This window comes from Glandiceps talaboti, chromosome 21 (assembly GCF_964340395.1).
Source record: "Glandiceps talaboti chromosome 21, keGlaTala1.1, whole genome shotgun sequence".
NCBI lineage: Eukaryota > Metazoa > Hemichordata > Enteropneusta > Spengelidae > Glandiceps > Glandiceps talaboti.
In genome coordinates this window covers 13,913,900-13,939,108 of record NC_135569.1, presented here as the reverse complement: position 1 = coordinate 13,939,108, position 25,209 = coordinate 13,913,900, and the positions used below count along the sequence as shown (strand labels likewise).

The window sequence follows — 25,209 nt, the reverse complement described above, 5'->3', positions numbered from 1 at the left end:
CAAATACAAAAATGCAAAGAAACAGACAAACATGAACATACATACATACATACATACATACATACATACATACATACATACATACATACATACATACACACACATACATACATACATACATACATACATACATACATACATACATACATACATACATACATACATACATACACACACACCTACATACATACATACATACATACATACATACATACATACATACATACATACATACATACATACATACATACATACATATCAACAGTTATTTATTCAGGATTCATGATAAACATTATACAAATCACAATGTTTATCCCCCAAAAATCGACTGGACAGAAGATTTACACATTCATGTCCTTACATCTTCTTTGCCATGTTCTGAAAGAGCCTATAGCAGCACTAACACTCAGGTATCGTGCTAACCACTTCTTGGTTTGATGCGGGATGCCAATCAACTTAAAACCAGGTATTACACGCTTGTGAACTGATCCTAAACTGCCGATCACTATGACAACGATTCTACAAAAGAACCCTAGGTTATTAATTTCAAGAGAGAGTGGTATATATTTATCAAATTTCTCTGTATAACACCTGTCGATGTGACCATCAAATGGAACTGAAACTTCAACTAGGAAAACTTCATGGCTAGTTGTATCAATAATGGTTATGTCAGATCTTATTGCTGTAGTTGTGAATGATTCTAAATCTGCTCCAAACATGTGTGGAGTTAAAATAGTGTCTTCTATGACGAGATGAGAGACATCTTTGACAGGAATTTGCTGAAATATCAAATTAACGATTCTACTGTGCCTGTCTTGATACAGTCTTTGGTATTTTGTACATCCATTCAGTACATGTGATACAGTGTCAGTTGGGTGATTACACAAAGTGCATTGTTTATTGTACTGAGTGGGGTAGTATAATGACAGGAGACTGTTGCACTGTAAAAGTTGTAGTCTGCCTCTAATGATAAAACTAGTGATGCTATCTTTTAACTTTAAGTTTGAGAGAAAGTAATTTGAAAGTTTGTGATCAACCTCGGTGGCTTCGCGGACTATTCGGCCCTGTGATTGTTTTCCTTTCCAGTCCGTAGCGAAGTTTGCAAGGTGACTTTGTTTACACAGTGAGTACGCAGTATTTGAATTTGTAGTTGAAACTGTAACTTCGTTGTCGACTTTCATTGTTAGGGTGTAATCATTATCATCAAATCCTTTTCTTAATTGCATTCCTTCACGTACACATAGATCATTCAGGTGTACCCAGTCAGATTTTGGCCAGTTAACTTTGGAGTGTTTCTTCAGATTTCCGTAAGATATTTCATACCCAGCGAAGGAATTATCTTCAGTGGTTGATGTAGATGCCCTTGTTACTTTTCTCTTTTGCATGTGAAGATTTAAAGATGAACGTGCAGTATTTTGAACCTGCATATCGTCACTATTTAAAACGGATAATTTGAAAGATATATGCTTGCTGGAATAAATTGTCGTTGGATTCAAAATCCCCAAACCTCCTTCAGACCGTGGGCAAAAAATGTATGAACGAGTGGATGAATTATTTAGACTCAGCCAGCTTCTCACACATGACACGATTTCATCTTCAAGTTCTTTCAAATTCCGTAAACTGAAAGTTAAATTGGCAAAATAGAAGTTGAGTTTTGAACAGCACCTGATGTTAATTGCCTGTAGTTTGGCTGTGGTTGGTAATGGTGAGGCGTCTATCTTTTCGAGGGTTACTTTGAAATCTTTGATCACTTCTCTTACTTGGTACAAGGATGCGGTATTAGTAATATTAATATCGTAGCCAAGGTACGTGTATGACTGATCTCTCCGATACATAGGTAGTGAGGCGCCCTGGATGTTGAGCTGGATATCACCAGTGTTATCGTTCGTACTCCAGTTGTTACCTGTCCTTTTACCATGCAGAACGGCACACTTTCGATGTTTCACCTCCATTCCAGTTGTTTCCATAAACTCGGCGGTTTTCCTCACTGCCTCAGAGATACTCCCACTGTCTGTACCCGACGCACTGACATCGTCAACATAACAGACATACATACATACATACATACATACATACATACATACATACATACATACATAAATACATACATACCTATCTACCTTCCTACCTACCTACCTACCTACCTACCTACATACATACATACATACATACATACATACATACATACATACATACATACATACAATGTAGATACTTTATTTACTTTTGATAATAACTCGTTAGAGCCAACCCTGTTCAGCGAATAATTCATTCATACTTTCAATAATTCATTTTCTGTATGCCATATCAATGCCATATTATTGGCAGACCTTTTCCTAATTCTTTGTATGATTATATTGGAGTTACTAGTCACGACTATGATACCGAATCTGGTTATATCAAATTCTATGTCTATGTCATGTCCAGGTTAATTTTCTATTTCTTTTCTGGCGCAAAACTTTGGAATGACATCCCTATCAACATAAAATGTATTAATTATTTATATCGTGTCAAACAAATCTTCAAGCATCACCTACTGGCAAATTATAACTGATCACCTGTATACCTGGGCGGGGTTGGGGTGGGAGTGGTCTACTCCCATAGAAAGGGTATATACGTACATGTATGTACCGCGGTTTTGACACCCCCTTTTTTGACTCATGTAGACTTTTGAATCTTGATTTTTCAAGCATTATGTAGAGGTTTGATCCACCTCTTTGAATGCACGTACGACTTTTGACCCCATATTTTGAACAAGGTTGTTTCCACAGGTTGTTTTCAGTCATCTTCATCGGAAGTAGGCGCCCCTGGGCAGCCAATGAACTAGCGATGACTGAAGCATGCACGTATCACGTGAAAGGTGTATCAAAAGTGTTCAAAAGAAATGACCACTCAGGCGATTGGAACAGCGTCGTCAACGTTGTAGTTGGTTGAAATGTAAACTTTTGACCCCTACTTTTTGAATTTTTGTCCACCAGGGTACACATGTACCCATTACCCAACCCGAGTACCCCCCCCCCCCCCTTGTATATTTGTAATTTTAATCGTGTGTACAAAACACATTATACATTTTGAGTCATATTGAGTACCTTGCTGTGAATTTCTGTATATAAATATGTGAGGGGACAGACCCAAACTAGCTGTAAGCTATTTACCCTATTTACCCACGTCACTTTATATTTATTTGGGGTAAATAAACTGAGTACATGCATATATTTATACATTAACACACCATTTAGCATGTTACTGTGACACTAAATATCTCTGTTGTAGTGTGGATTATCTTTTGATATGTAATACAAAGAGTTGCACAATCTGTGTAATAAGTTATTGGTTTAACAATATGACGCTAATATTGCAGTTACACATTTGTGGTATTACATCATTCTCACGCTTCTCTCGAGGTAAGTGAACGGTTAATTTACTCTAGCTGTTCTTTGTGTTCGTATAGGATTGTTGAGTGACACACTATCGGTCTTTAAGGTCTACTGTTATCAATTTTAGCAGAAAGGGAAAACAGTACAAAACAGATGCAGCTGGGTCTGGTACTCCTTTCAACGTTGTGTTTGAGAATTGATATGATTTACAAGTAATGGTGGATGGCTACATGCTGATCAAAACGATAATATTTTAACCCCTTGATTCCCGAAGTCCGGTATACCGGCCTATTGGAGTTTGACTTTATATCCTAAAGGCCGGTATACCGGCCGTATCGCCTAGCTATATAACAGCCAATCAAATAGCTCGTTACTACACGTGTTTGGCATCCAAACATAGTGATGACATTTTTATGACACAGTGGAAATCGAGGTTTCGGCTTGCTATTTAAGGTAGCAAGCAATCTAGCAATATATTTGTTGTCACTTACATCAGTTTGCAGTAAACAGAAAGGCATAACACACAGTAAACGACCAAACACATCCACCACACACACTCACTTCCACACCAGCTTCACTCTCGACGACGTTATAGGGTTCCATTTGCAGAGAATAATGTGGTTAATAGAAATCATTCCTGCCATCAGCAGTATCTATTCTGAATGCAATAATTTTAATGTTTGTTTAGGTCACCATTCTACTATTATGCTGTCTTTGTTGTTCATGTATATCAATTATATGGAGGGTAGTTTCGTCTATTTTGTTAACGAGTCTGAAGATAATTGTCTGGAGTTTCATATGCAGACAATACAATTTTGAAATTATATGAATAGAATAAACCTACTGTTGCTACATGTAGATATAAGCTAATGCAAGGACGTACATTAATTGTACTCACAGTAGGATGGCGTTGCTGACTTCAAAGTTTTTGCAATGTACATTTTGAGAACTTAGTGCTTACACTATCTTGATTGCCGAGTGACTATCCGCACAACAGAGGCGTATACATATATAATTGAAAAATTGACTTCCTTAATGATTTTTGTCAATTAGGTAATATCTTAAGAATGCAATTTTCACATTTCATATAAATTGTTACATACATACATGTACATTGATGGTACCAAAGTAAAACTGCTGTTATCTGTCTGCTAAAACAACTGTGGTAATAATATGTTGTTCATAACGCCTAACAAAAAAATGGGTGTGGTTCCGATTACCCTCAATTTTAGACTGTGGGGTAGATAGATTTTTTATTTATTGTTTAAATATTTTTTAGGAGTGGGAGTCTATTTCATAATTTCCCGTTGTTTTCAGTATTGTCTCTGTGTTATTGAGATTTTTTTCATCAGATGTACAACCATTACAGATTGGAAGAACAGGTTTATATTGTCTTTTTGAGTTGATGGTAGTTTTCGCATCCACTATATCTTGCGAGACTTCACAATTTTCGCGATTTTTTTTTTTATCGAATACTTAAAAAAGTTAGGGTCGGCAGTAAAAAACTAGGTGGGGTCGGGTAACCGGAACCAAACATTTGTTTAGGCTTAAGTCGATTTTAATTGTAATTTGATATCCTGAAATCTCTGTACAGGTAGGTTAAGCACAAGATAAGAGCCGAGTATGAGTTCGACACCACGATATCAATCGATCTTCTGTCTGATTCTGATATGTATAACGGTGACGTGGATTTTGACGACATTGACGTTGCAGAAGACAGCTATAGATTTCAAACATGTTATCGTCGAGCGAGTTTCTTTTCAAAACAAAGGCATCTCACCTCAAGGGGCTGGCAGATTAGTTTATGGGGATAACAGTACATTTGGTCAACCTTCGATTATTAACAGTGTTGTATTGGAAAAGATTACATGCGACAGCGGCTTCGGACCAATGGAAAGATCCACACCACCGAAAAATGACTCCAGGACAAAATATCTGGTCGACAAAATTGTAAATGAGGATTCCGATCACAGACTACGTGCTTATTTGAAGTCCTATGACAGGAGCTTTCATAAGTCAGTTATGAAAATGCCAAAATTTAAGAATCGTCTGAATGGGAGAACAGATGTTGACCGAAATGAGATGTTGTGTACACTATATCGAGATTCACCTATTTTGATATTAGGTCGCAGTGATAGCCCGTTTTGTGAAATGGGTCTGGGCGAGTATTTCCCAACAGAACGGTCTATTTTAGACAGTAACAGGAGATACAACACGTGTGCTGTAGTTGGCAGCTCGGATGCGATGACGAATTCCTCACTTGGGAAAGAAATCGGTGAGTATATCCAGGAGAAATGAAGTTGCCTTGTTGTATTCTTACATAAAGTTAAAGATAGACACAGTGACAATTCAACGATAGAGAGAGACATAGTACGATCCTTAACCACATCACAGATAAAGCATATCTATATTAAATATAATAGAAACAGACCCCCCTTACACACAGAGTTGATGATTTTAATGGCTTCTATTGTTTATTTTTCCAACTGTTAATCAGCATGGCAACTTGTCTACGTCTGCATTCCCACTCTGTGTTGCATCAATATTTCTATAATAGTTTCTTAAATTTTGCAGTTAAAGTTGTGTGTGTGCGTGCGTGCGTGTGCATGTGTGTGTTTGTAAAGCATTAGCATTGGGCTCATGAATGAATCACCAACGTATCTTCATTTCTCCTGTAATACTTGTAACAATTTTGGTAGGGATCTCATATGATCATATGATCTCATATGAGTGTTGATGACCTGGGCATTTATATTATCAGTGGACATTTATATCATTTACTTATCAATTTATTAAGGGGGGAGGTGTCAAATTCAAAAAGTTGATAGATTTTTCTTATACTGTGCATACCTAAGCAGTGATATCTGAATATGTAAAAAATGCACAGAAAATACTATGCCACCACCTTTGTTTTCAAGATAATGACCGTTTCTTGTATCTACACATATTGTTTGGGGTCAAAATAAGTAGATTTACAACAGTTATCTACATCGCAATTTTTGACAGTTAAAGATTATCCCTGGAGCACTTAATGAACTTACATATTTTAGTGCAATGTGTATTATGTCCAGACATATTTGTTTGTAATTTCTTTTCATTATTTCATAAAATGCTATGTTATTTTAAATAACAATCAAATGATTGATCTAGTGCTTTGACCCCATCAATCGCTGTCTAGCTCCGGTGACACTGCTGACCTATCCAGCGTATGCTTCCAAAACGACATAGAATCAATCTGTATAGCAAATCTGGTTACCATAGTAACAAAGCAAAAACCCAAACAAAGTACTTCATTTAATGGTGATATGGAATTATGGACAGTATGTAAATTTTATGTGAATACCATACAAGTCATTGTTTTGGAAAAATGCACTTTAAGTTTTCAAGTGTCATGTCAGTTTCATTTCGAGCAGTCGAAATCAAAGCAACTAATAAGGAGAAGATTAAAAGAAAATGTTTTGCTTGTTTGTGGGGGGGTTGGGGGTTGGGGGTTACTCAACTTGGATGACTTGTGTAGAAGCAGACATTTATGACCTGGGGTATCTCACGTAGAATATCTTGGATGTATTCAGACGTTACGGTTATTCGTGCAATAGTTCGCGAACTTGTGTAATTCAATGGGCGTGGTGTTATCTTTTTAATATGGCCAACTCCAACTTTTCTGTTTCGAACGTCAATGTTTTGCTTGACTGGCAATATACGGAGTGTGGTTGTTGATATATTTCAACAAGTCCAAGTCTAAATTTTATAAGACAGTTCCTCTTTAAGTCATGGTAGTAAAGCTAATTTTCGTTGCAAGGACTTCTGAAACTCATACGAAATTACCTTCCGTTCACCCTAAATCTTCAATTCAAGAGTACGTACACGATCGAAAAACATATAACACTCCACTTCACTTCCAGACACGGGTTTGTTTCGTGTTCGAATGTTGACAAGAGCGCCCATTTCAGTCTGCGCTGAAAGTTGCGTCATTGACGTAATTCGAATTTGACACCTCCTACCTTAACTGGAATGATATTTTTCCTATGGCCTATTGCATCATGGGAGATAACAGAAGTACATTACCCAATGGTTGAACACTGAATATTCATGACAGCTGTTTCACACTGAAGTGTGTAATTTTGTATTCATGAATATTCAGTGTTCAATCATTGAATATTGTATTTTTCCTATCTCCCATGGTGCAATAGTTATGAGATAAAGAAGTTGTCTTGGTAATTGATAGCCCTGGTAATGATAAGATTAGGGTGTTTTAATTTAGATAAGAGGAGAAGAATGAACAAGATGTCTTTATTAAGTCAATAAAGAGAGAATTATATACAGCTGAAAGAGAGAAAAGTAGCCAGGGAAAAAAGGAAAAAATTTATATGATCACAAAATTCAATCAGTCAATTTTTTGTGTGATCAATATCACCCAAACATAGGTTTTATTTCATCACAACAAATTTATCATTCAGTAAATCAATCATTCAATCAAATCAGTCGACCAATCGATTACATGCTCGCTTCGTCCTGTGATATGAGTTAACCGCTCGGCCACCGACATCCACACACAAATCCTTCCATAACATTTTATAAACTAATACAAATTTTAAATATGACAGTTGAGACATCAGTTAAAAGTGGTGTGTTCGCTAATACAGCCAGTGTAAAGTTAGTGTTCACTGACCGGGTGTGATACAGCCAAACAGAAACTTAGAAGAAACTGCACATTCAGAACTTTAAGATAACAAGATTGCAATTTCCTGCTACATTTTGTGTAAATAACATAAACCATTTAGACGTACTGCAACTAGATGCAGAAACACTGGCACAAATGTTTTGATGTTTGTATTTGAAGTCTGCATGGTGGCACATCAGTTTATTCTATTAAGACAAAATGTAGCAAGAAACTGCATTCTTTCAATTTTGCTATCTTAATGTGAAGCATGTGCAGTTTCCTTACTGAAACCAAAGCCATAATAGTAGTCCTGTGAATTAAAATTTGTAAGGAATCCATTTTGCAAACATCAGTAATCCCTATAAATGTTGACAAGGGTATGATCAAACAATGACGGAGCCGTATTCCTATATATACCTCTGGGAAAATCATAAAATGTACAGATGATATTTTGACATGTAAAATTAATAAGGACAAAATCTCAATAAGGATCATTGATTGTTTTGGGGTATTCATGTCTGGCTGCAATCTGATTAAAATCTGATGTGGTGAAAGATGTCTTTATTTACATCTATTTCCATCGTTTTGTGTCGTTTGTTTTGTTCCGGGTGATCGCCGGCTTCCCACATCTGACCCAGTGGCAGTGTAATAGAAAATCTCGTTTGAATCGCATGGACCTTGAAAGATTTCTTCAACCAATCGAATGTGAACAGTGCCCTATATGCAAATGGAGGTCACGGTGGATCATAGTCAATACCACGTGATCCGATCTAAACCAATCAATAAAGGCTAATATATGAACAAGGTGTATTATAAGATCTGATATTTCTTTTGTAATAGATGCCCACGATGCGGTACTTCGGTTTAATTTTGCTCCAACATTTGGGTTTGAGGAAGATGTTGGTATAAAGACAACAATTCGTTTAATCAATAATCATTTTTTTGAAGAGGAGACAAATTACACATTACTTGAAGACTTTGTTCGGCAAAGCACAACAACATTTTTTTGGAAAGGAGGAACATATAACCTTGGCAACTTGTATCAGGTAACTAACACTGTAAAACCGCCTCTTTACATTTTTTTCCGACAGACCTGGTAATTAATCTGTACTGTATTTATGTGTGTGTGTGTGTGTGTGTGTGTGTGTGTGTGTGTGTGTCTGTCTGTCTGTCTGTCTGTCTGTCTGTCTGTCTGTCTGTCTGTCTGTGCGTGCGTACGCGTGTGTGTGTGCATGTGTGTCTGTCAGTCTGTCAGTCTGTCTGTCTGTCTGTATGTAGTATGTGTATGTATGTCTGTCTACCTGTTTGGTTACTGTTTGTCTGTGTGGATAGATGGATAGAAGGGTGGATGGATGGATGGACGGACGGACGTACGTCAGTATATAAGCAGGCAAGCAGGAAGACAGGGCATGCGTGCGTGCAGGCATGCAAAACACAATCATAGTGGACTGTGCGAACACACAAAATAGCGTTGGTCCTTAGAGTGTTTATTTGTGTATTTAATCTTTGTTTACAGTGGTATTTAAAGAGCAAACCCTTTTTCTCTGGATATGTTGAATGGTCTCAAAGTCATCCCGATGACCCTGTATATATGATTAATCAAATGTCATTGTGGCAGTCATGGACGGTGCTTCAGGAATTTTCCAGTAAGAAATTACAGCGCCACACTTCCTCATCTGGCTTTACAGGTAAATTATTTTTTTTTAAACTTGCTATAAGAATACTTTAGTTTAGCTATCATTTCATAAACTGTTCTTGTCAATGCTTGCGTATGTATGTATGTATGTATGTATGTATGTATGTATGTATGTATGTATGTATGTATGTATGTATGTATGTATGTATGTATGTATGTATGTGTGTGTGCGTGCGTGGTCCATTGTCCTTTATCAAATCATAACTGCCATTAATTGCTCCAAAATTTTGCCTACTAAGAAAAAAGTAGTTAGGTCTAAACTTTTATGTTTTAGAAACCTGTAATGGTCTAAAATGGGGTATTGATTTTTGGTCAAAGTGGGTCTAACATATGGGGCATGAGGTTTCCAGCACTGGCTACACACCCCTACCAGAGTTGGCCACTGGTACCGCCCCAGGGATCTCAACTGCCTGCATCTTCTTGGCACAACATCGCGTTCTTTTGAAAGACAAATCAATGTTATATTAATGTCAAATACTGGCATAAATGTTGGTACATATGTTTGTGCGAGTGTGTGTGTGTGTGTGTGTGTGTGTGTGTGTGTGTGTGTGTGTGTGTGTGAAGTTAGGCCACTATATAGTGGCCAGAGCTATGTCGAATACCTTGCATTGCCATTGTTCCTAATAATAATAAAGATGATGTTATCGTATTCACAAGAACAAGATATACAATTAAACTTGTACTAAAACTGGCAAACTTGGGGATACCAAATCAAGCAAATGACACTTTAAAATACAAAGTCTATCAAAAGAACGGTACCCCGCATTGCCAATTGTAAAATAGATGCCATCATTTCTTGTAGACTGAATATATATGGGGTGAAACATCTCCGTTCTTAATTGTAAATAAATAAATATTTTTGTACTGATCCGAAACAAAACAATCAATAGACGGGGGAGGGGGTGGGTGGGGGGGGGGGGGGGGGTTAGTTCAAGTTGTACAACTGATACTGGAAATTACTCATTTTTAATGTTGGTATTTTAGTTAAATTTGCATGATCTTAGCACTTTTGTGTCTACGGCGTTAGCTCTCGTACCGGGCTCCGCAAAACTTGTCATTAGAACCGTTACAACTGATTCAGATAGCCACACCCTCAAAAGTCATAATCAACACCCCCCCCTCCCCATGTTGAATCCGCATAATTTATATATCGATTACATGTAAATTATCACAGACCACTACATTAATGTCATGCTGGTCGTGCAGTGTTGACTTGTGTCACATGATGATCATCTCAGTAACACCTGTACATTTACCTAATGACTTCATTTGAATTATGAGATTAGGGTGTTTTAATTTAGATAAGAGGAGAAGAATGAATAAGTCTGACTATTTGTTATGCTTTGGGGCGCACATTTGCAAAGCTACTTACCAGCTTGTTCATGGTTCTCAGGACGACCTTTGGCTACGACTGTAGGAGACACGACAGCTGACAATGTAACACAAAAGTACTGTGAACAGCTTATGCCTAAAAAAAGAAATTGTGTAGTTCCGATTACGCTCAATTTTGGAACAGGCTTGGTAGGTAGATATTTAGGATTTTTTGTATTTATTTTTCATGTGTGAGTGTCTAGTTCAGGTAGTTATGATTTCCGTTGTTTTCATATGGTCTCTGTGTTATTGGTTTCTTCCCATCAGATGTACAGCCATTACAGATTGGAAACACAGTTTCATATTGTCTTTTTAAGTTGATGTCAGTTTCCGCATCCACTATTTCTCGTGGGAATTCACAATTTTCGCGATTTTACCATTATTTTCTTGAATACGTTAAAAAATTTGAGGGTCGACAGTGAAAAACTATAGATGGGGATCGGGTTACCGGAACCAAATCATTTTTTTAGACTTAATAAAAATTTTGTAATTTCAGGTGTTCAAATAATGCTACAATTATGTGATGAGATAGACATTTATGGTATGGTACCTCCGGAGAAAGGTGGACAATATTACTGCCACTATTTTGACGATGCAGACTGCCATTTCGAAAGCTCTTATCATTCGTTTTCTGCTGAACACAGTTTTCTGAAACGATTGCACGTAGGAACAGATGAAGACATAACGAAGGGGAAAGCTACGATACAAGGGTACTCAACGTTAACAAAATGCCAAAATGAAACGTATTGACAGATTGCTAAACAAAAAACAAAAAACAAAAAAACAACAACAACAACAACACGACGAAGACGACGACGACAACAACAACGACGACAACAACAACAACAACAACAACAACGACGACGACGACGACGACGACGACAACAGCAGCGATGATGACAACAAACAACAATAACAAGAACCGTCCCATTAACCTAATCTAACGTGAGTCCTGCAAGGCCTTCTGCCAAAGATTCTCACTACCACAGAAGTTCTTTCAGTGGGTTTTTGCCTGGTTAGCCAATCATCGCCTTCCTCTCCCCAGCTCCCCAGCTGCACCTCCAGTCTTTCTCCTTGCATTTATCATATGGACATTTTGCAGTGAAGGAGATCCAATGAAGTGCCACCAATATGACCGAGAAGGCTCTCTGGGTGTCAATTATTTATTGTATAATATCGATTGTAATTTTTATACTGGAAGCATGGCTAAATAAAATTCAAAAGCAACTTTGCACAGTTCAATGCATACCATTCTTGTAGTCTGGGGAAAGAGGTTTTTGTAAAGGTTATTATGGAGGTGGGAATACTCTGTTTCTATTAAACATGTGTATACTAATAATGGCATCACTATTATTAATGGTAAAGAAATGATAAGTCTTGAAATGTTTTGCTCTTTATTCGGGATTTTTTGGAACCAAATTTAACTTCAGGAGAAGTCATTTACCAAGAGCGCATCCGCAAAATATCAGCTTTGGCACAACAAAATACACTTCCAGATAATGGGTACTGCATATAGCATAATTGTGTTTTAATATACCATATTCAAGCATTGTAAGACTTTGAATTATGTCTATGGTTTGATATTTTATGCCTCTAAATGGCCTGCCTCCTACACTGTCATATTTTCATTTTTTCGTCTTTGGAAGTGTCTCCTTCCTAAATGTAATTTCGTTCAGAGTATTATTGTAGCTGGCTAGCACTGTTATTTTAATGCATCATTGTACCATATAATTTCATATTACCACTGTAGTGAAGGTGACAGAAGAGGTGGCTAAAATAATGCTCGAGTTTCATTTGGCGGGTCTTAACATTTTTAGAGAGGAGCGGAGAGGGTGAGAGGAGCTACAAAATTTGTTTCACCGTAAATTGTGTACATTTCCTAACTGTAGAACTGATGGAAATCGATTGCTATGCAGACAAATTGCAAGAGATAAAATCAAAATGACTGAATACGTTGTATATAAACACAACCTGAAATATTTTGCTGTCATATATGGTTTGTTTTTAATCCTCTCAAGCGTTGTCAATTTTTTTTTTAAATGACCTACCTACCCAATGTGATGGGTCAGGTTGCCCGTTGAACAGCTTTTTTATTTTTTCCGACCTTACACATCATATTTAATTGCGTATGCTTAAATATGTAATATGTAAATTGTATGCAAATTTATATATAAAGTGGCCACCTTTCTAAATTTTAAATGCATGATTGCACTGAGATATAGTTCTCCCCCCCCCCCGACAATTTGGTTATGCTACGACCCTGTAAAGGGAACAATAATTGAATGGCTTGCGTTTGTAACTGTCTTGTACGGTGCGCCCTCATCGGTTACATGTAAAAGCAAGCAGATGTTGAAGCAAACAGCTATGAAACGAAACCAGTGTTGGCTGTAATAGAGTCTATGTATAAATAATATATTCGGATAGACATGTAAATATAGGATTCAAGTACAGTTTGACGAGGTACTGCTATGTGGCTGTTCAGGAAGCCGACCCTTCTACACTTTGCATTGTTTGTACACTTGAGTTTTATCCTGAATAAAGATATTTTATTACAATAATAATAATAATAATAATAATAATAATAATAATAATAATACAATATCTTTCTTGAGATGATGTGTGTTTTGTAATTGTCTTTTTTTAGGGCAAACCCATTTTTGTGGGGGATCATGTTACCAATCACTTATTAACTTAAATGATGTAGGTTTGGTGTTTCACTCGTGCAACATGACATTTATCACACACCCTGAGACAACAACAGGGAAGAGTTCTAAGCTAGGGTACACAGTAAGTAATATCAACAAAAGTCAAGGTTTTGTAATCTAGTAATTTATTTCATCACAAAGGGAAGACATGATTATGCAATAAATTATTCAAATCAGACAGAAATATGTAGATATGTAAAGCAATTGTTTCAGTAAGCATACACCATCGTCGTAAACCACGCCAGCCTCTTATTACGACACCGTCCATACGGCGCACATCGCCAAGATGTTATTTCGCAGTGTCGCGGAAGAAATAACAGCACGTTTGCGAGAATGGCATATACATCTCAGACGTCTATGGTGAAAAATATGTCGTATCCTTCCGTCCTATTTTCCCTTCTCGTCAGGTGGTGATTCATAGGTCGAGGCGAGTAGTTTTGAGAAGACTCTCATGACCTTTTGGTGACCCCTACTCTAATATGTCAAGTGTCATTTTTGAATCAATGTACATCGAATTGTAAACATGCCGTCTAACTGTTATGTTCCAAATTGTCACAATACATCTTTCAAGTACGAAGATCGGTTCCCAAAACCGCATGATAAGATATTGAAGAGTTTTTAATTCTTGCTCGGATTTAATAGTTTGTTTGCGCGTGCCTCCAGGAATGCCCGGATGTAGGTCACAAAAAGGTCATGGAAGTGGCAAATATATCACGCGTTTCCCCATTAAAGTAATTCCATGCGAATTATTCATATATATATTGTATGCTTATGAAAAAAATAACTGAAAGAAAGAAAAAACTTTTTATATCAATAAGGCAAAAAAAAAGAATTATTTCTGGTCAGGACATTTTGTCTAAAGTGGTGCGACAACTATTTTTTATTTTTTATTTTTTATTTTTTATTTCTCAAAAAACCTGTCATTAAATCTGCAATTTATATGGCAGTTACAGTTCTTTTTATTTAGTACTTTAAACCAAGTGAGTATGTGGGGCAGATGTCATTTGTTTGTTCATGATTGGCTCAGCAGTTGTCATTAAAGTGGGAAGGATTATTTTTGTGTCTTCCCCCCCCCCCCCAGATCTACAGACTGCATGGGCTGGACAAACACGAAAAAAATAGACCGACGCGAGTATTTAAGTGATGCGCGCGCTGACCAGAAATAATTCTTTTTTCTTCTGTTTTATTTTGGGTCTAACTATTTTTTTAAACATTTTAATGTTTTCACGGCGATCATAATGTATACCACAAAATGCATAGTGATATTGCAACGTATATGTATCTAGCTGATTTCCGTTCCCTTGCATATTTTTACTGCCTCATATATAGTGTAATGTAATTGCAGAAAATGATTTCCTAAATATAAATATTTTTCATATTTTGTTTAAGCCATCACTGGCAGTAGGGGACTTTAATTGCATCAAAGCTAGTCTCTATTATTTAGCAATTTAAGTACTTTGTCCCAAATAACAACATCCAATTGCTCTCATACGCATAAGGCATGTAAATATGAACCACCCTGGATAAGGGTGGTACTGATTGGATAACGTATGGAACCAGATAACGTGAAGCACTTTATAAGGTTCTTTCTGATTGGTTAAAAAACAAAGGAATGAAGCACATGTTGGCTGTATTGTTAATGAGTACATACTGATAAAGTGTATGTATATTATCCAATCAGTGGCAACCTTGTAACAGCTTCACATCGCCCTAGGCATCTGACTGCTATATTTTCTGACGTAACTATGAATAAATTAACTGTGCAGCAAACATATGCCACGTTTTCTATCACATAGCCGGCCAACCACTAACTAATCAGTTTGAAAATGTTTTCAAAAGTCATACCAGTAAATCACAAAGTGCAATGACTAATGTATGCCTACGTATACAATTTCACCAGCGTGAGCATTTTGTTAGGAAAATAATACTAGCGCATTATCTGAAATTCTAACACTGGGGGCGTCATATACAAAAATGGGCTAGCGATGACCTATAGTGCTGTGGGGGCAAGACCAACCACTTATTCATTAAAGCGAATCTAAAAAATTGTTGTTTTTGTCTGGAATACGTATTTCCGATTTTCGTATTAGTGTAGGTTAAGAGAAGCTCAAAACGGTGGCGAGTGTATCTTGGTAACGTTATTTCAACCAGTGATTTTACTTAAATTTTCAATGCAATTTTTTTAAAACAAGTATGATTCATAAACGCAAACAGCAATTGATGTTTTTTTCAGGTGTCAATTTTCTGAATTCATTCGAAAATACTTAAATGAACTATATCGACACATTTTTTTATAGTTATATTGACTATTAAAAGGGAAAGTGAAAGATGTTCGTGTGTGCCATCCCACTAATTCAAAAGGCTTAGCAATCCCCTGGCCTTCTATTTGGTCTACCCACTGCCCAGAAATGTGTCTCCCCCCCCCCCCTTTTCTCTATCCTCTCCACCATACTGGCATACTCCCATATCGATATACACTGCCTTCTTCCCGTCATTCAGCTTCATCGAAATTTGCCAAAATTGTATATATTTCGCCTTTACATTGGTCTAATGCCATAAAAGCACCAACGAATCACTCCATATTTTTATATCAAATTTCACTCTCCTATCTGCCGATACATTTGTTCCTTGCTCCACTTAGCCAGTTAGTTGAAATATTTACACAAGTTTCCCCTGCTGAAATACTTGCTTCCCCCCCTCCCACTGACCAGTATAAAAATTCCTTCCCAATGAAAAAGAATTCTTTTTGCACGAACAGCTTCAAGTTCGTTGGCTGCACCTGGTGTTTGCTCCAGGCCCACAGTATATGTATCAAGCGTCTCACTTCTACACAGGTCATCCCATTAGAAATTATTTGCCGGGAATATTTTTAAGACCTGTAGAATTGTCGGACTTGGCGGCAGGTGATTCAAGTTCAAATATAATGTGACCTCTGTCACCGCAGTTGTATATATTATTGTCTATGGGTTAATTAATATATGTGTCCCGTACAGTACTACACCGTGTATATTGAAATGTAATGCAATGTCCCCCTCAACGTTCAGCGAGAGTGCTTCCGTAATGATGTTCACCGTCTTCGCCCTCCATCAAATTCTTGCGGTCGTCTTCCACTGTCATGCGTTTCCTGACAATCAGAAGCGGTAGTTCTCCGTCGTCATGGGCACCCTTTCGACAGTTTTCTAAGGTCGATAGAAGTAGAAGCGATGACATGATCACGCCACCTACGCCGAGTAACACAAGGCCTGCAATAATAGCAATATCAGAACCATTTTTAAGCGCTGCGTAGTATGCTTCCAATTTTTCATATTCCTGGGCGGGTGTGTCAGTCGGCTCGATCGCTGTGTACCGAGGTATCAAATATCCAACAATGATGGCGATGACACCGATTACAAAACAAGCCATCGCAAACATGGCTAGGTAGTCCGTTCGCTGCCGACATGTCGCACCTGGTTGTGTTATCGCTCTGTCTAATGTCTCGCAACAACAGGCGGGTTCTTCCTTTCGTAAGTCGTCGTCCTCGATATCGAGGGACTCATAAATATACTCCGTACTTTCTCTACTCATTTTGGCAGCAAAGTGGTTGTTTTAATACCCGAGAATAATTTCACCGTTTCACGTATCGTTAATGTGAGTTCGCCATCTCGCGAGAGCTGCTCCCGTTCCTCTGCCCTACAACACCATCCCTGTAGAAAGACAACAAAATATCCTATTTACGATGGATACATACCAGCAGAAATACAAAAAATGTATATTTTTGGAATATGGAGCAGGTGACTAAAAATACTACCTGACAAATGGCAAGCGATGTTTAAATATGCAGCAACATGTTGGGAAAGTCACAGGGGTGTCTGAAAATGTGACATTTGTTGGCCAACAGCTGCGTGTGTCTAGCAATATTACATCGATTGCATAATTACAAAGCAATAAAAACAGTTAATTATCTTCGATGGTTAAATAATTGTTCTCTGTTCAAATTACATCATCTGTTCTGTTTCCCCTGTGCAGGTTACTGAATATAATGGGTGCAACTTCAACTTCAAGTTGCGAAATATGCGGGTATGTGTATGAACATGAATTTAAAACAATGAATTGAATGAATAATTATGTTAGATACATCAATGTAGGTATTATAGAATTTGTCTGCATACATACATACATACATACATACATACATACATACATACATGCATGCATGCATGCATGCATGCATGCATGCATACATACATACATACATACATACATACATACATACATACATACATACATACATACATACATACATACATACATACACACATACAGAATACAGACAGACAGACAGACAGACAGACAGACAGATATACACACACATACATACATACATACATACACACATACATACACACACACACACACATACATACATACATACATACATACATACATACATACATACATACATACATACATACATACATACATACATACATACATACATACATACATACATACATACATACAGCATATATATATGCAGATACTTTTGTTGACTATCGTCTGATCTAAAATATTATATTTTCAAGCCTTCACACATCATGTGACAGGTCTGTCTGTGTCACCGTCCAAATGGTCAGGCTATTTTTTCATGTATGAAATATTCAATACTGTTATTGTGTACACGCCCTTCCATTCTCCATTATACGAAAGCACACAAACATCAGTGATATGCGGGTTGCATAGAAAATGGGAATTTACGTGTTACTATTGACGTTCCATGTATTCGCACACTCCATGAAGCAGACTAATGAAGCCATATGTTTGCCATATGAGGTACAGTGTATCACACGCTGTGCGTATTGAAAGGTGTGTAATTGAGTTTTTGTTCATACACCTTACGATAAAAAAAAATATTTTTTTCATACTCCTCGTAATAGAAGCAATTTTTTTTTATTGAATTCACGCTACATTTTCTGACTGGGTGAATTCCGTATAGATTTTTTCACTGACTTGAAAATGTGTTATGGAAATGTAATATCGTCAGCTATTACGTTAGTTGACAAAATCTATATTTGGATGACGCATGTTTGATGTGCTCAGTATTTGCGTCAAATATAGTGGGGGTTTTAGGGGGAGGGGTGCGGAAAGGCCGTCTGTCTAACTAAGAGACGCGATGCTTTATTGATTAAATGTAACTATATCACACGATAATGTGTCAACTCTAAACCATCAATTAGAATCATAGCACTGTACTGACATTCCGCAAATGAATTATGCGTGATAACAACATTATATGATGTGTGAATCTCGTCGAGTATTCAAATTTGGAAGAATAAATCGAAACAAAATCTTGCATTTCAGCGTCAATGATTGTTTTTTAAGCTTTTAAGCTTATTATACATGACAGCAATAACGAGTTGAAGGGTGCCACTGTGTGTATGCTATGATGGAATCTGTCACGCCACGTATGCACAAAATAACAAGGTACATAGACTAACCTTTCAAATCCAAAAAGCGACGACCGATGTTGTTAAAATGCGAACACTGTCTATGTTTGATGTGATGTGTCTGATCGCCGAAGACTACCTGAACATGCAGTTTCACGTTCAATGAAGGAACGATTCTAAAACAAGGCACGTCATCGGGATAAATTTATCATATTTGCACGAGGTTCTCTATTCAATCAACACAAATGGATGATGATTTGCATGCCAATGACTTCACAAGGGCAGCCACCTGTTACACACGTAATAAATACGTGTTGTATAGTGCACAACAACAGCGCCCTCAATGGATGCAAACTAAACACTGTTGTTTCTCTACAGACGATGTATTGCTCGTCTGTTTTCGTTGTTCATCGGGTAAAATGAACACACCCGGTGACTTTTGAACAAATTAAAAAATATCAAAAGATTACAGGAACTTGTTGTTGAGAAACAAACAGTTTTATTGCTTGCAATTTTCATTCCTTAACCAACCAGAGGGTCTTGTCGAAATGTTACAAAATTGTCATTCTGACAAATCGAATATCTCGACTATATGTGAGTCTTATTACTCTCTGCAGGGGGACATTACTGTGTAATATGGTGATACAGCATTTTCCTTGATCCATCATTAAATATGGACGTTCCCGGCTTATTCCATACATTCCATGAAATGGATATTGCGTGGATTTCTCCTGTGTCAGGTCACTTGTGGTTTAACTTCAGTTTTCTGTCATGTCTGGAGCTCGAGAGGAAGAGATATTACTCTAGGAAATGTTGCCTGCAATAAATGATATCACATTATCAGTAGTGCACAGATGCATATGTGATGTGCAGACAAGGAAAACATCCTCGTCTGTGAGCAGGTTGACCTGCCGTGACCTGTGACACTTAGAAACTGGGACAAGGTCAATATTGTCATCGATCTCGGCATTCCCTGGCTCTGTCGTGTGGAGGCGTATACTCTGTGGTGAGATTGTTGAATTGTTTTATTTTTAGTTTGCTTGCTTGTAACGTTAATAGCGGAATAATCCTGTACAAGACCTTGGACTGCATTTCGGAACGTTGTCGTCATAGCCGATGTGTATACATATAGACGGCGGTGTATAAGGTCAAGATAATGCTACGCAAGCTGTGAAAAAGTGTCAACTATACGCAAGCTAGCCAGTGCCCAGTAACTAGCGATATACAGAAACAAAATCTGAAAGTTCATTGTCACTATGGTTCGCTGTTTTGTACTTCACACCTTGACTATAGCTGTACTTACCATAAACTACGCATCGTGCAGCAAAATATTGGTTGTACCAACCGACAGCTTCGGTAGTCTATTTGTCGTCTTCAAGAACATGGCAGTTGACCTTGCAGAACGGGGACATAATGTGACGCTGTTGGTATCAAGTGTTTATTACTCGGGTGTTGTCGAGTCTATTGAACCTGACTATCACGGCTCACGCTTATTACACATTCTTCCTTTTCAGGATACGTACGACTTTGCTGATACCGAGGGAGATGAAATTAGCAAGGTTGCCGTAACTGGACAAGTAGGGTGGTATAATTCGTATAAAGCCTTGCACGCCTTAATTCATGTATGTGATTTGATAATCTCTGATGAAACAGTGATAACACACCTGAAGAATTCTGAATTTGACCTCATAGTAGCATGCGAGGTCACACCATGTGGTGTTCTCCTAGCCCATTACCTCGATCGACCATTCGTCCTATATTCTGCAAATCGAGTGATGCCTGAATGGGATGCATATATGTATAACATTCCGAATAATTTGGCTTACACTCCATGTGTAGGAACAGGTCTTACAGACAAAATGTCTTTCCTCGATAGAGTGTACAATTCGGCTTACTACGTTATGAAATATGTGTCCATCAACATAATACTCAATGGCTATGGAGATATACAGCAAAAGTACAACATCACACCACATTTGAGTATTCGTGATATGTTTGCCGATGCAGAACTATTTCTATTTTGCACGAATTTAGCTCTTGACTTCCCTCGACCGTTAATGCCGAATGTGATATACTTAGGAGGTGGTTATCTTGTTAGGCCAGTTAGAGCCTTGGATAAGGTGGGTACCATTCTTATTGAAGCTTGACACTGTAAAATTAAGATTTTATATATTTATAAAAATGCATAACTTCAGACAAGATCATCTCATTAACACTATAGACATCGCCATTCCTACAAAAAGTAGACTAGACGCTCATTCCCACTTATTACACTATTGCTTTCGGGTTTTTTTCAGGAACTTGAAGACTTTGTTCAATCGTCTGGAGAATATGGTATTGTTATATTTTCCCTTGGCACCTATGTTAAAATGGATGATGGGGAACACTTTCGGAAGTTCGTTATGGGGCTGAACAAACTGCCTCAAAAGATAATTGCCAAATATGATGGTGACAAGCCGCCTGCATATGTGGAGACAGACAAATTCAAACTGATGAAATGGCTACCACAAAATGATCTACTAGGTAATACAATCAAAACAACAACAACAACAACGACGACGACGACGACGACGACGACGACAACAACAACAACAACAACAACAACAACAACAACACAACAACAACAACAACAACACAATGAGCTACAAACACGGACTTGGTTATGTTGTTTCACCTTTTTCAAGTAGCAATTACGCAAATACAGTAAAGTTGTAAAAAAAAAGTCAAAATTTAATAGCCACTTATCATCCATCTGACTACTTTACAAAAATAGGTAAACTTATGGAAATGTCCCATGAATCTCCCTGTACGACGCCCTCATTGGTTACATAAGTTACCGTACTGGTTGTGAAAGTGCTTATAGGCAAAGCCACACCGTTAAAACCCTGTCAAAGTGAAGTAAGCAAACGTGCCAGCTCATAAAAGGGGATTAAGAAAACCCGGGACATTTAAAAATTACTTTATGCATGGGAATCTACTATATCCATATCGGCATATCTTGTCAAACGTTTGATGACGCTCGTGTTTTGATAGGATTTTCGCCTATGAAATGAAGCCCGCCAAGGGCACACGTCGTTGCCACATAGTGAATGAATATGTAAGCTCAAGCAAAAATATCAATTGAGTTGGCTGTCTGAAATTACAATTTATTCATATTAATTATACTAATTAGCATAATGCTTACGTTTTCTCAAGATTCGCTTTTATGGTAGGAAACATTAAATAGAACAGCAAGTGGTTAAATTTTGACATGATTACGTAATTAGAATGTAAAAGTATCTGATCAGATTTTGAATTTGCTAATATTTATGGGAGAAAGTTCAGTTTCAGTGTGGGTAAGATTTAGTATTGCTATTTAAATATACAATTCCACCATCGATGATTTTGTTACATTTAATTTTGACCTTGGTAACTTACTCAACTTTAACATACAGGAAAACCTACAAATATCAGAACACATGTTATTGCAGTAGGGCTTCAATACAGGATTTCAAATTTGAGTAAGTTAGCAAGGTTCTTTTTTATCACCCAAGATCTGATTAGATCATATGTTGATAGCAGTAATTACTAAAAAATATAAATAAGTCTCTGGCGTGAATTTTCCCTTCAGATTTAGCTTTGCAAGTTGAATGTATATTTGCTTTAGTTTAATTACCACTTTTCAGAAAGATGTGGACACTCATGATGCTAACATGCTTATATGAAAGACCGTTCTTCCTCTGTTTTTCTCTTTGGTACAAAAATTCATGAAATTCTCTTCTCATTTATAGGACACCCGAAGACCAAAGCATTGGTGTACCATGGTGGTCTGAATGGCATCTATGAAGCTATCAACTATGGCGTTCCCATGGTTGGGATACCATTGTTTTACGACCAGCATGACAATATTAAAGCAATCACTAATAAAGGAATGGGTGTAGGTCTTGATGTGCGAACTCTAACATCAGATGACCTGTATGAAGCAGTAACCATGGTGATCAATGATCCACGGTATGTGAAAAAGGTTCAAGCAAAACCATGGTACTATTTGTTACAGGGTGAACCTATATTAAGATCATCTAATGCTTAAAACATACATATGCGGGTGTTTTACCCATTCGCAAACAGAGGACACTCCGCCAGTACTCAGCAGCTCTGTTAATTACTACATGCAACAATCAAGTTTATACAGCAGTAGTACCTATTTTCCCAAAGCCATTAGCTAGAAACGAATGTTGCATTGGTCAAAGGCTTTTTCTGTGAACGTCTGTTTGCAATGGATGAGTTGTATTGTCTCTGGCATTTTTAACTAACAGTGTCTGCTCATACGCCTATTAGAGTAACTGTACTGTACATACATACATACATACATACATACATACATACATACATACATACATACATACATACATACATACATACATACATACATACATACATACATACATACATACATACATACATACATAGCCATTTTTATGATCGACTATGCTATAACTTCATCTGATCAAACTGCTGACACACAGTGCATATTAAATGTGTATTCTATATATTTCTTGCAGGTATAAAGAGAATGCTGTTCGTTTATCTACTATTTACAAGGATAAACCGATGTCTCCTAAAGATGCCATGATCTATTGGATTGAATACGCTATCAAACATGGAGGAAAACATCTCCAATCTCAGGCAGTTCATCTCAACTTCTTTCAGTACTATCTGATTGATGTCTTTGCTTTCACTGTTTGTGTTATTGGAATTTCTGTATTTTTTATTATGAAGACGTGTTCTTTTATTGGAAGGATGCTTTGCAAAAGACATAAAGAAAAAGTAAACTAACCCCTCTTTCATCATTTGGCCAACTCTGCCTCTCTGTCTCTGTCCCTCACTGAGCAATAGATGTGTCGATATTTTTATTTTTAGCACTTGATAAAATAGTTAAAATTAACAAAGTGGCCATAATATAACATGACATCATAAGTTTAGTGTCATCTGGCCTAGTCTCTCCTCGCAGTGTACCTCTCCCACTCTTTGACAAAGTCTCTGTATGTATGTATGTATGTATGTATGTATGTATGTATGTATGTATGTATGTATGTATGTATGTATGTATGTGTGCGTACGTATGGAAGTAGTGTGTGTGTGTGTGTGTGTGTGTGTGTGTGTGTGTGTGTGATTTACTCGGCTTCAGCATTAGTAGACAAAGATCACAGGTGGCTAACATATATACCAATGAATCTTTGACAGCATGTGCAATCTATCTAAATGCTGCCACTTACATTACCTGTCAATAAATATCTATTATACTGTTACGTAGTACCAGATCAGTTAACACTAAAACACTTAGAATACAATAGAAAAGAACAGTGCATGAATACACAGTAATTGTATCACACTCAAAATTCATACTGTATGGACTTAAACTATTTAGTTTACCACTCGCCTGATACATACATACATACGTACATACATACATACATGTAGTTAAACTTCAACGTGGTATAATACACATAATAAACTTACTGTATTGCTGTAAGTTATGTTTCTAATTGGGCTGGGAAATGTGTCCATGTTTTTGTCGGGTTGGCATGACAACGGGTTGAGTATGGAGCCCATCCAAAAACCCATATATCTGAAATAAGAGTATATATTTAATACAGAGCCAAATTCAGTAGAATGGTTTGCTTTTATAAATAACGCCCTCTATGTGGTATGTGTCGCATATAATTCCATTCGTTCTCCGTTATTTTGAGTATCCGTCTTCCACACACACACACACACACACACACACACACACATATATATATATATATGTGTGTGTGTGTGTATGTATTATACTTTTACGTAGTACCATATAATACAATAGAAAAGAACAGTGCATGAATACACAGTAATTGTACGACACTATCAAATTACATATATATATATATATATATATATATATATATATATATATATATATATATATATATATATATATATATATATATATATATATATA

The 25,209-nt window shown here is 37.1% G+C and overlaps 4 protein-coding genes across 5 annotated transcripts; 2 read left to right on the top strand and 2 right to left on the bottom strand.

Moving 5' to 3' along the window:
- Nucleotides 1-341: 341 nt before the first annotated feature.
- LOC144451273 (uncharacterized) lies at nt 342-1,952 on the bottom strand. The gene has a single exon (XM_078142075.1). It carries the CDS (start codon nt 1,950-1,952, stop codon nt 342-344), a length of 1,611 nt encoding a protein of 536 aa, XP_077998201.1.
- Nucleotides 1,953-5,000: 3,048 nt separating this feature from the next.
- LOC144451272 (beta-galactoside alpha-2,6-sialyltransferase 1-like) lies at nt 5,001-11,854 on the top strand. Its single transcript, XM_078142074.1, has 4 exons — nt 5,001-5,652; nt 8,878-9,083; nt 9,554-9,725; nt 11,601-11,854. Exons 1-4 carry the CDS (start codon nt 5,001-5,003, stop codon nt 11,852-11,854), a joined length of 1,284 nt encoding a protein of 427 aa, XP_077998200.1.
- Nucleotides 11,855-16,528: 4,674 nt separating this feature from the next.
- Nucleotides 16,529-24,841, bottom strand: LOC144451637 (uncharacterized). 2 transcript variants are annotated; one of them, XM_078142532.1, is made up of 2 exons: nt 24,732-24,841; nt 16,529-17,492 (listed from the first exon to the last, which is right to left on the bottom strand). In XM_078142532.1, exon 2 carries the CDS (start codon nt 17,371-17,373, stop codon nt 16,843-16,845), a length of 531 nt encoding a protein of 176 aa, XP_077998658.1. In that variant the 5' UTR covers nt 17,374-17,492; nt 24,732-24,841; the 3' UTR covers nt 16,529-16,842. The 2 variants fall into 2 exon arrangements, with proteins under 2 accessions (XP_077998658.1, XP_077998657.1); XM_078142531.1 differs by lacking the exon at nt 24,732-24,841 and adding an exon at nt 19,284-19,450.
- On the top strand, nt 20,615-24,047 carry LOC144451270 (UDP-glucuronosyltransferase 2B17-like). Its single transcript, XM_078142073.1, has 4 exons — nt 20,615-21,352; nt 21,530-21,755; nt 23,003-23,222; nt 23,774-24,047. Exons 1-4 carry the CDS (start codon nt 20,615-20,617, stop codon nt 24,045-24,047), a joined length of 1,458 nt encoding a protein of 485 aa, XP_077998199.1.
- Nucleotides 24,842-25,209: the final 368 nt, after the last annotated feature.

Excerpts from the sequence above, each read along its gene's own strand:
- LOC144451273 (XM_078142075.1), bottom strand. The coding sequence starts at position 1,952 with ATGGAGGTGAAACATCGAAAGTGTGCCGTTCTGCATGGTAAAAGGACA.
- LOC144451272 (XM_078142074.1), top strand. The coding sequence starts at position 5,001 with ATGAGTTCGACACCACGATATCAATCGATCTTCTGTCTGATTCTGATA. Across the intron at positions 5,653-8,877 it reads CTCACTTGGGAAAGAAATCG|ATGCCCACGATGCGGTACTT; the intron begins GTGAGTATATCC and ends CTTTTGTAATAG. Across the intron at positions 9,726-11,600 it reads TTCCTCATCTGGCTTTACAG|GTGTTCAAATAATGCTACAA; the intron begins GTAAATTATTTT and ends TTGTAATTTCAG.
- LOC144451637 (XM_078142532.1), bottom strand. The coding sequence starts at position 17,373 with ATGAGTAGAGAAAGTACGGAGTATATTTATGAGTCCCTCGATATCGAG.
- LOC144451270 (XM_078142073.1), top strand. The coding sequence starts at position 20,615 with ATGGCAGTTGACCTTGCAGAACGGGGACATAATGTGACGCTGTTGGTA. Across the intron at positions 21,756-23,002 it reads ACCACAAAATGATCTACTAG|GACACCCGAAGACCAAAGCA; the intron begins GTAATACAATCA and ends TCTCATTTATAG. Across the intron at positions 23,223-23,773 it reads ATGGTGATCAATGATCCACG|GTATAAAGAGAATGCTGTTC; the intron begins GTATGTGAAAAA and ends TATTTCTTGCAG.